Raw genomic sequence first — 11530 nt, 5'->3', positions numbered from 1 at the left:
TCTCTACAACAAGGTTTAAAAAATATTGTTCAAAATTTACATTAAGGATACAATGTTAAAGTGTATTCGTAAAAGGTAAGCCAGCTATTGCGTTGAAACATTTTTGATGAAGAGGGAAGTATTGGAAAAAATAAAATAAAATAAAAAATTAAAACACTAAGGTGTCTTTTCCCTTTTATTATTGTGCGCATTACTATTGCTCCATTAATTCATCTAACAGGATCTTTCCTGTTTAAGACAATGCAGAAAATCCAACCAAAACGCAAGTAAAACATTCAGGCTTTATTATTGCTACATGTGTTTATTCCATTACCATATTCACTCACTGAACATGTTGGGACAAGGAGACAGGATTTCAATATAAAGTCAGTCTGTACACATCAATCCAGACACAAGTTTGTCAATAGATCAGATATATCTCACTTATGATTTTACATTGGATATTTCTATAATTAACAATTATGTATTCCCTTTCATGTACTGCACATATTAGCAATAATGATTTTTTTTTTCATTTTCTATAAATAACATTAAAAAACACTAAATTTAGGGGACAACTAGCTTGTACTCAGGATAATTTATAATTAGTAAAATGTCATTCTATAGATTTCCCATTAAAACTGTCACACAAAACCCTGAAATTAGGCATGGGCACATGGCCGATATCCACGTATACCAGGTATAACATAAAAAGTTATGGTTTGAGAAATTTTCCATCATACAGAATTTTCTCCAGCTGGTTGGGGGATAAGAACAGTGTAGGAACGCCCCTCTCCTACCTGTTGTTGCGCACTGCTGGTCAGCTGGCTGAATGAAGACTGCTAGATTTTTTTTTTACTCTCTCAAGTAAGAGAAAATTGGATATTTGGAAATATTCCGTTTATTAAAAACATGGATGGTCACAGTGTGAAAACTAAAAGAGAATCGCCTAATAAAGGCATGTACATTTTTGGTTAATTAAAAAAAAGTAACATTATACAATGATGATTTCACTCAGCAATGTTAGAATGTTATACCAGCCCATGCCTAAATGCTTCATTTCCAGTACATGTAGTTGTACAGCAACCTAATTTCTCTAATGTCCAGCACTACATTGCTTTGGCCCTTTAGAAAATATTACAATGTGGATGAATTGACAAGTTACTTCACATACACCGACACACCAGACAAACACACCAATAAGCGAAGAAAATTTTAAATACAAAGAACTACGTTGACATAGAAACATGTAAAAAAAAAAAAGAAAAGAAAAGAAAGAAGAAATCAAACCTTTGTATACAAAATAAAAGATTTTTTTAAAGGTAAAGCCAAACAATCTCGTACATTTTTCAAAGATTTGCTTTTGCACGTAAAAACAATCATATCACAGACAAGAGCAAGGCCTCGAGATTTGTTATTTTTCTCTCAAAAGTATGTTTCCTCTTGTTTCATTTTGTTAAATCTGCTGCGGATAAATGTTTTAACCTGCTCGTGGGGAAAACTCGGATAAAGCGACTTGGAAGTAAGTCTGGTTTGTAAATGGATCTACTCCTTTGTGTGAGAACAAAAGGCACTGGCCTTTGCTCGCTGCAAAATTCCTTCACCAGAGACTATTTTAATATGCTAAATGTCCAATAAAACTCTTATTTTGTTTTAAATATGTTTCCCTAAAATGTGGTTTTGTAAAAAAAAAAAAAAGAAAAAACATGTCTAGTGCAGCTCCTTTTTAAAGCTTCACACTGATAACCACGGTATTGACAACGAGAGATTGGATCAGAGGAAAGTGAGCAGCCCAGTATCTCTTTCAAAGTACAATGTAAACAATGTCACTTCATGCATAAATAACAACCAAATAAATAACAGCTAACAAACAAAAAAAAACAGTCCAACAAAAGATTGGGAGCCTTAAAGCAGACCATATTTGACGGTTCAGTCTGATGTTATTTAGATGGATGAAAAAGAGACAACTGGACAAAGGATGGAAGTTCAGAAGCTGAAGGAAGCCCATTTCTGCTACTTGGAAGAAAAAGAAAACAATAGTAAGGCATAATTTTGAGATGAAAAGTCATAAATATGAGTTTCAAAGTCCTTGTACTTATGAAAGTCAAAGTCATAAAGCACATTCTTATCATTTCCAAACCTTCAAAGTCAATATTGTGGTTTTGAAACTTATAATTCCGTCAAAACCTAAACCAGTTTTTACCTATTTCATGGGGTTCTACAGTAAGTAGTTTTAAAAGGTAAGTTTATCTTGTTATAATAGCAATACTATTTGAGATATCAAAAATAATTTTTGAATGCATTTACACACAAAAAAAATTGTCGAGTTGTTTTTCTTTAGTTTTATATCCATTTGAACAGATTAGCGACCGCTTTATTTCAAATTCAAACGTATCTGAAAAGGAAGAATTGCTTTTGGTGTCACTTTAAAGCAGATTGACCATTTGGGGGATGTTACCTGCTGAGCTCCAAATAAACTACAGACTGCTGCAGGAACAGTAAGAAACTCAGTGGAACGTAGACAGATGTAAATGACACAGAGGCTTTTCACAGGATTCAGAGAGAAAATCAGAGTGAGCGATGTTACGCTAAGCTGCAACTTTGTGGCAAAACATGATTGCGATACACTTCAGTTCATTCACCGAACATAGCTCTACGAGTCCTCCGCCGTTCGTCGTTTTCCTGCCGAGTGAAAGTGGCACGAGGAAGATATTCGATCGAGAAACTCCTTGTTTTATAAAGTTTGCTGTCGAAGTGCAACAGTGGCTGTTATTTGTGCAAAGAAACGGAAGAACTGGTCGTCAGCTGCTCTCGGGCGAGGGTGTTGTGTGCTTGTGCGTAGCTTGTTGACGGCGTTTGTCAGGTCACCGGGGCCTGCTCTGCGACATGAAGAGCAGGACCTTGCGGATGCCGCTGAGGCGATCTTTCAGGGAGGTGAGGGCGAGGAACGGCAGCTGGGCCCGGCCCTCTAAAGGGAGAACAGCCAGTAGCCACCAGCACCAGGAGGGGCCGTTGGGGCTGGCCTGCAGAGACAACAGAGACAGAGCAACAGCGGGTGAGACAATCAGTTTAATTTTCACATTAAATTGGTTGTTCTATTTATTAGTCTAACAAAAATCGAGCAATCGGATAAAAATTATTTTGACACACTCGGCACATTTTTCATTTAACTACTTAGGCCTATTTTATAAGACATTAAAATAAGAAAAACATTTCATTGCCTATAATGCATTAACATAGCATTTCTTTAGTGAGCACTTGATCTTTTGTAGCAAAGGATGCATCTGTGGCTAAAAGAACGCACTTTTAGCATCAACATATGAAAAGCTCAGCCATTTCTAATAACTGGATATGAAAATATGCTTAATAGGAGTTTAAAAAATAAAATAAAATAAAAATGAACCAAGTCAAGCTAAAACTAGGATATTTGAGAAGTTCTGGGTAAAACATATTTAAAGACAAAGAAGGATTTTTTAATCATAAATGCTAAATACATATATTTTTATTGAACTTAGTATTTTACATCAGGCACCTTGTTGGGCAGCTAAGAGGGTCTTTAGGATTATAAGCCTTTCGCAGCAGTTACTTTTCTGTTTCATTGATACCTGTCTGTGTTTGTGATAAAGGTGAGTTAAAACGACTCGTTAACGATCGTTAATTATCACTTCAATACGCAAATGAGGCTTTTCAGCGCTAATTTTAGCTAATGTTTCTCCATAACTTGTTTATTTAATGTTTTTAATTTCTGCTCTAATATGAGCAAGGGTTGCCTTTGTAACAGTGTTTGTTTGACGCTAACAGGCTAGCCTTTTAACAATTATTTTTTTCAGTTGAAGCTATGTTTAAGTTATCATTAGCTTTTAAATGTAGTGCACCTTCTACTTCACATTGTTTATTTCAGCTAACAGAATCAAATAGAACAAAAGAAAAGGTCAGAAAACAGGCAGTACATATTAATGCTAGGCCTTAAAACGGACTTTTGAGATTGACTAAATATTGTGGAGAGCATTAAAGTCAAGCTTGCTGTCCTCCTGTGTCTAGCCTGGCTCTCTAATCATGAGGTGTTGATGAGGTGTTCCAGCAAATCCTCACAATGCAACATGCAATCCTACCTCCATGAAATACCTGTCTTCACTAGGATGCTGTGTTCATCCCCAAAAAGTGTGTTTGTACCTGGAGTTCAGGGTCTTTCTTAGGCATTGGTCCAAAGTGTCCTTCGATGCGTTGCTTCTGCTCAGCTTTCAGAGAATTGACCCAGAAAAGAGCCTGGTCGTACACTGCATCATGTAGCGACTGCAGCTCACGCTCTGCTATGCCCTCCACCTGCAAATACATGGAAAGACACAACTTAGATCTTTAACCTCCGTTTTTGGTCTACTTAAAGCTCCTTCCCTCTCGGTTCTCATCCCACCTTCACATCCTCCAGATACTCTACATCTGCCGTGTTGTATCCGTCCCTCTCGCGGTGCTGGATGATTTTAAACCTCCGTCTGCCGATTGTGTCCACCACTGATCGGCCGTCCGAGAAGAACTTGACATCACGGATCTCCAGCAGACACCCGTAGCCGACGAATCTGTGGGGCAAATGGGAAGATGCGTTGTGTTTTAGGCGTCTACTTTAATTTCAAGAAGCGCCAAGATGACATACTGCGTCCGCCACTAACCCTTTGAGGTCATCTCCCAGACACATGCCGAAGCAGTTGGTTCCTGTCTCCATGCACCTGCGAATCATCAGTCGGTAGCAGGGCTCGAAGATGTGGAGGGGACACGGCACGGTGGGGAAGGCCATGGTGCACACGAATATAGGCACGCTTTTATTGAGACTAAACCAAAACAAGACGATGAGACAATGAGTTCAGTTAAAAAGTCAAGAAGAAAGCGGAAAGAAGAAGAGTAGAGGGTGTTCAGTGACGTACTTGGAGAGCTCAGCCATCTCCTCCTCATGCATTTTCTGTCTCTCAATGAACTCAGAGGGAAGATACTTCGATATCAGGTTCTCTATTAATACTGTCTTACAATACAGCCTCTGGACCAAGTACTGGGTGGAAACACAGAAGGAGAATTGATGAATTAGAGGAAGCAGAGGCCGACATTGGGAGAAACATCATATATGTGACCCAGCGTGTACCTCAGACAACTCTTCTTTGCACAGTGGACACTTGGGGTTGTGGTCCAGGCATCTCTCCAGGCACTGAAGACAGAAAGTGTGCCCGCATGGCGTTGTTACCGGCTCGTAGAACAGCCTGGACAAGAGACACACCCAAAAACCAAGAGCACGATAATGAACTTATTTTCCAGATTGTTTTCTTGTGATAGGATGGGATAGTGCAAGATGCATTTGACAGGCTGACCTCATACAGAGGGAACACTCCAGATCCGTTGGGTCCAAGAGGTCACTGGACACGGCACCTAAAGAATCCAGGCCCTGAGTTTGTTCTACAAAGAGATTCCATCAGACGGTGAACAACATGACCTCCCCTAGGAGAAACAGCACAGTTGTACTAGAGCGTTAAGCTCACCACACTTGGATTTCTTCTGGTGGCCGATTTCTTCCTGTGGTTCCCCCTCTTCTTCCACATCCCTTCGTTTCCGTTTAAGGAGATTTGAGTCTGTTTTTCTGAGACTCCTGTCGGACCTCCCAGCTGTTGATTGAGGAAGCTCTGTGAACAGCGACCCAGGACTGACGGTCTAAAAATGGAAAGAGCAGTAGAAGAAGAGTCCAATAAGGAAGTGGTAGAAAGAAAAGATGTCAGATTGATTTCGAAGGAGGAGCACCTTTACCTGGATGGGTTCAGTGATGCTGCTTTTGATGTGTGCTCTAGAAGACAGGAAGTTAGTGCAGCCGGAGATGTGTTCAGGAACCTGATCGGTGACTGGAGCCAGGAAGTCACTTAGAAGCTGCGAGGTGACAGAGAGCAGCGTTCAAGTGACCATTTTGTTGTAAATTCCTACAGATTCATACTGATGAAGATAAATTCTAAAAATTGAAGTAAGGCTGCAACTCTATTTTAGAAACCGATTATTGATAATTCTGGCAGTCGATTAATCAGATTTTTTTCTAAATGGCACATTCTGCAGATGTTTTTTTTTTTTATGTAGCCACTTCCATCTTTTACATACAGCATTAGAAATATGTTAAACGATGTAAATAAATAATTCCATTCCTTCTTTTCTCTTAAATGCAAAATGTGAATATGTTTGATGCGGTTTTGGCTTTATTGCTTCTTTGCATATGTTTTTTGTTTCAGAAAATTAAACATTTTTTTTGAGTCAATATACTCTAAACAATTATTAGAGAACAAAATTAGTTGACATTTATTTCAGTATTCGATTAATTGAATTAATCATGTTTAATCCAATTAATCATTTCATCCCCACAGTAAAGCCATGTTGAAGTGATCAAAGATATGCTTACCTTGTGAGCTTCAGCCTTTGCCAGTCTACAGTCCGGCTCTAAGGACAGACAGATCAGGTACTCCTTCAGAGCATCATCAGTCCTGGCCAATGACACCAAGGCTTGGGCCTTACGAACATGACCCTGTCGCCACAGAGACAGTCCTTTACTTTCCATTCCAACCGTGATGAAATTCTGCTAAATGAGAAGGATGTGGGTCTTACCTTGGACCAGAAGGGCATCAGTCTGCAGGCCATCTCTGCGTCCCTCAGAGCCCAGTCATGGTGCTTCAGACTGGAGTGGATCTGAGAGCGGTTGCTGAACAGGATGTGGTCTGTGGGTGCTGTGAGATAAACACAAAGAGGAATTAAAGATGAGGATGTTTTTTTATTGCTCTGTTAGTTGAATAACTACTTATAAGGCAATAAAATGCCATGTTTGAGGGAAAAGTATGTTTTCCCTCAAAATGTACTTTTGGGGGTCAGAAATATTTGGAAACGGACAAAAATGTTCAAGGATGTTTCATAGTAGATACACTACCCCTGGACAACTATTCAGAAAACTTAAACTGATATTTTATCTCGCTTGTTCAATTAAAGAAAGCAGTCCATGCAGATGAGACCAAAATGTAGCTGTTTACCTGCAAGTTAATGGCTAAAAATGGCAGAAAACTGCTGATCAAAGTTGATCAAACTAGATATTAGGGTTACAACTAACAATTATTTTATTAATTGGATAATAAACTGCCACATTTTGCAAATAACAGTTATAGCTTAATTATTGCTCTGAGTGTGTTGTTCTTTCAGCAACTGGCCCTTTCTTTGAGTCTGTATACGGCAATTAACAATTAATTGATTACTAAATTAGTTTATAATTATTTCAATAATCGATTAATCATAATTAATCATTTCACCACTTCTAGATACAGAACAAACCTTGCAGAAAACCTGTTAGTTGCAGCAAAAAGAAAAAACTGGGCGGCAATCAATGCAGCGGCCCAGTCAAAGTCCAAGCATTTGACCTGGAAGTTGCAGTTTTTCCAGCTCACTCTGACTGAGCAAACTAGAACAGGCAAACATTCACTAAGCTGGTAGAGGACGGTCGTACAAACTATTTACTCAGGAGAGGCAAACACAAAAGCACACCACACTTTTCAGATTTTATTTGTAAAAACAACTATGAATTGTTTTATTTTTAATAGTATTTTCAGCTCTTCTAACTTCTAACACACCAAAGGATTTCTGCTCTTCACATGAGGCTAATTGCTCAGTATACAAACTGTTGTTACACTTAAAGCTAAATTTAAGCATACATGCTTAATGGAGCATATACGCTCCATAGTTATGTGACAGAAGAGTATCCTACAAAAAATGGACCAGCTTCCACATTACAAAATGTGTTATGAAAAAGGACTGCTGCCTTACAAAACCATGCACCACTATCAAGGTCTCCCATGTTGCAGGTTTCATAACTATAAGAACTTATGTAAATGTCGCAGCCGGGCCCTTCAAGAATCAAAGCGAAGCGCTCTCTGGCTCGCATATTAATTCACTCACACCAGTAAGATTTAGGAGTGGTAGTGCTGAAAAGGCCCGTAGGCGAAGGGGATTATTTATACATGCAGCTCTGTCCAAGTAGGACATACGACGTATTGATTAGCCGCGAAGCGACTTTGGAGACATGTGCTAATGAGAAGTAAGAGGCCAACTTTAGAAGTTTTTTCTTTTTGTGATAATTGCATGGCAAACTGTGAGTCACACTATGGGGAAGAAAATCTGAAAAACAGGTAGGATGTGGGGCTGCAGCTAACATTTATTTTAGTAATCGCTTATTCTATCAATTATTCTAATGATTAATTGAGTTATTAGATTTTTTTAAATGTCATGTTTCATTTAGTCAGGCTTACTTTATAAAATATGTAAAAATGTGCAAGTAAACAATAGTTTTCTTGCATATTTTTTCATCTAAAATCCAAACTGTTTGATTTTTGTTTGACTTAATTACTGCTCTGACTGGTGTTATTATTTTCAGCGCGTTAGATGTTTTTGAGTCTATGTACACTGGTAAATGATTAATCAATTACTCCATTAGTTGACAATTATTTAAATAATCGATTGATCATGACTAATCCAGCTGTTTCCGCTCTAGTAGGATACGGACAAATTGGCTATAATGGAATCTGTTGTTTTACCCTTTGTTAATGTCAGACATGCCAATTCCTTTTGAAATGCTGATGGATTTATGCTGACATATGATTAATGGTCTCAACGATGCTCATGTTTTTCCACCTTAATGTCTCTCCTACTGAGCATCTAGCACCATTATGTCCTGGTATCCCACTGACATCTAAACTGCATATGTTCTTCACAAATCATTAAAAGTACTTCAACCCACATGGAAAACTTTCCGCTTGCAATCTTATGTAATATTTCCTGGGAAACAACTGTGGTTCAGGCTTGGATTATCCTCTTCTGAAGAAGATGCTTGATCATATGAACAACAGGCTGGAAAACGTGGTTTTTAACATTTATTGAGGTTAAATGTTAAATCTGCGTCTGTCCGAGCAGGGAGGTTTACGCTTTAGTGCTAGGAACCCAGAAGTCAAACACTGAACGTCTTAAAACTGAGCTGTTGTGCTGTGACTTCAGAGGAATCCCTATTGGTTATACATGTTAGTAGGTAGAGATATACTTCTTTTTCTTTCTTTCTTTTACTATTTTATTCTCCAATGATGTTCGTAAATCAACAAACTTCAATTATTTCATTGGGATTTGAAGTGAGAGACCAACATTAAGACTAATTAGAACCATATACTATCTTCTTTTCTGGTATTGGCTGGTGAAACATAGTTGTGGCAGCAACCTGCTATGGGGGCGGAGGAAGAGGTTATCCTAAAAATAAATAATTATTTTTATTTAATCAGATTTGGATTTGTCTTCTTATAAAAAATGTTTAACTATGGTGTAATCAGGTGGCTGAGCAATAGAGCAAGTGCTTATCTTTTTCTCTGCCCTTCTTTTTGTCAAAGTTTATTAGTGGAGCAGTGAACCCCCATTACCGTCTGACTTTCACACAACGTCGTAGTAAATGGAGAAAAACTCCCAAAATAAAATAAGACAAGACCAAGTCTTAAACAATGTGGTCTCAACACAACAAAACTATGTATCCTTCGTCTCCAACTCCACAAATATCTTCTATTTTTGCAGTGGTCTTATCAGCGAAAATCCTGATAAGACACACTAAGGCTGTAAAAGGACAAAATGTGCCAAGCCTCGAGGAGAACTAATACATGTGCATGCCAGCGTATCTACTAAAGGAAAGACCAGAATGATGCATGCAATTAGACTCACATTACTGAGCCAGATATCAGCTTACACAAGCATGCCGCTGGTAGCTAAATGAGGTCAGGGCATGTTTCCCAGTCACAGCGGACCTTTGCTTACAATAAAAACATACCTGTTGATCCTGAAAGTGTGTAACTAGGTTATAGTTCATCTATAGCGTCATACATTTAAAAAACACACTAAAAGAAAACAAAGCACAAAAAATATATCTGGGTTGTTTTCTTTATTTATCTGAATTAAAGTTGGAGCGCAACAGAATGAACTGAACATTTATATATAAAGTTTCCACTTGTTTCATGTCCGACCTGGCACTTCTGTACTAACGTGACCCGCAATGGTACCCTTGACCTATATTTACTGTCTCATTATTTCACGTTACACAATGAGTGGGGCGGGCTACGTGCTTACGTAATGTTTGGTCCACTAGCCCAGCCTACATAACCGTGTTATCCAACACATGGCGGCTGCCCTCAGATACCGGGGAACATTCAGAGTGCACCGCTGTCACTCACTCCGTGACACACTTTCTGCACCAATGACAGTGTCGTGTCGTTCGCTGGTGGTTTTATAACACCACCACACAACGTTACAAACTAGTAAAAAACACAAGTTAAAAAGGTCAAACTTTGTCAGGACAGACATACTAGTAGTAATTACCTGTCAGTATGGCTTGGTTGTACTTCTCCAGAGCTGCTTCCATCTTCCTCTCGGCGTACAGCCCGTTCCCCTCCCGCCTCAGCCGGCCGGCCTGCTGGAAGCTGGGGAACCACTTGGCCAGCAAGCTGCTGAGCACCACGTTCACCCTGTAAGTCTGGAGGTCAGCCAGCCTGGAGCTGTCCCTGCACTCCTTACATACCACCGGCCGCTCCTTCTCTTTCCTCTCCCTCTCCAGACACTTCTTACAGAAGCAGTGTCCGCACGGCAGAGTCACCGGCTCGAACAGAAAGCTCAGACAGATCCCACAGGATAAGTCCTCAAACCCGCTACCTGACCCACAGCCCGTCCTCCAGCGGCTGCCATGACTCCCACCCCGGTCCTGTCTCCGGATACTGTCCGACAGGTACCCAACGAGGTTGGACAGGTGAGCGGGTTTGAGTTTGTCTATCTCGGATGCTTGTCGGTACACCTCGAAAGCTTCCGCCACTTTGCCCCCGAAGGCGAGCGCGTCAGCCCGCTTCACCATCAGCTCCAGCCGGCTCCCAGGGTCCCCGGCACACGCCAGCTGGCACTCGTAAATATCCGCCGCCAGCTCGAAGTTGTTCGCTTGGAAAGCTTCCGCTGCCAGATGCAGCATGCTCTCGCACTCAGTCCCCATACGAAGCGCGTCTCCTGGAAGTCTCCAGCTTCTTCATCTATTGAGTGGAGCCTGAGAGCTCGGTGCTGAGGATGCCATTCAGCCTCCGGTTCCACTGAAGTACAGACTGCTCTGAAATGTTAGCGGTCAAGTCCAGGAAACGCATCTAAAATTCTCAGTGGAGTGAGGAAAGAGAGGGAGAAAAAAAAACTGTTATGTAAAACAACTGGGTCACGTGACGCCGAGCAGCTGTTCTGATTGGACGAGTCGAGAAAAAAACAGTTACAAAACAAACCCGCATGTAATAGTTTTTCTCTGCCGGGGCAGGAGAGCAGGTCCTCTCGGAGCCTGTCTGACCTGCATTCTGGATATCAGTGAGCAGAGACGGGCTGCAGGTGTGTATGTGTGTGTATGTGTGCGTTGGGTGGGGGACTAAATATTATAAATTCTCCCTTGTATGATATGTAATGCACATTGGATAACACTGTGTCCACATTTTGTCATGTAACAAACACAAAC

General features: G+C 40.2%; 1 protein-coding gene across 1 annotated transcript; it reads right to left on the bottom strand.

Annotated features, from left to right (window-relative positions):
• Positions 1-267: 267 nt before the first annotated feature.
• LOC106928923 (LON peptidase N-terminal domain and RING finger protein 3) lies at positions 268-11194 on the bottom strand. The gene is made up of 12 exons (XM_015005525.2): positions 10375-11194; positions 6598-6716; positions 6395-6517; positions 5761-5877; positions 5499-5667; positions 5331-5415; positions 5108-5222; positions 4896-5017; positions 4644-4802; positions 4391-4553; positions 4153-4302; positions 268-3002 (listed from the first exon to the last, which is right to left on the bottom strand). Exons 1-12 carry the CDS (start codon positions 11030-11032, stop codon positions 2844-2846), a joined length of 2139 nt encoding a protein of 712 aa, XP_014861011.2. The 5' UTR covers positions 11033-11194; the 3' UTR covers positions 268-2843.
• Between the last annotated feature and the right edge of the window lie 336 nt (positions 11195-11530).

Source organism: Poecilia mexicana, unplaced genomic scaffold (genome assembly GCF_051168715.1).
Source record: "Poecilia mexicana isolate PSO_F unplaced genomic scaffold, ASM5116871v1 scaffold_10, whole genome shotgun sequence".
Classification (NCBI taxonomy): Eukaryota; Metazoa; Chordata; class Actinopteri; order Cyprinodontiformes; family Poeciliidae; genus Poecilia; species Poecilia mexicana.
Note: the sequence above shows the minus strand (reverse complement) of the source record. Positions and strands in the feature narration are given on the sequence as shown.

Excerpts from the sequence above, each read along its gene's own strand:
- LOC106928923 (XM_015005525.2), bottom strand. The coding sequence starts at position 11,032 with ATGGGGACTGAGTGCGAGAGCATGCTGCATCTGGCAGCGGAAGCTTTC. Across the intron at positions 5,878-6,394 it reads CAAAGGCTGAAGCTCACAAG|CTTCTAAGTGACTTCCTGGC; the intron begins GTAAGCATATCT and ends GTCACCTCGCAG. Across the intron at positions 4,554-4,643 it reads CTGGGAGATGACCTCAAAGG|ATTCGTCGGCTACGGGTGTC; the intron begins GTTAGTGGCGGA and ends TTTGCCCCACAG.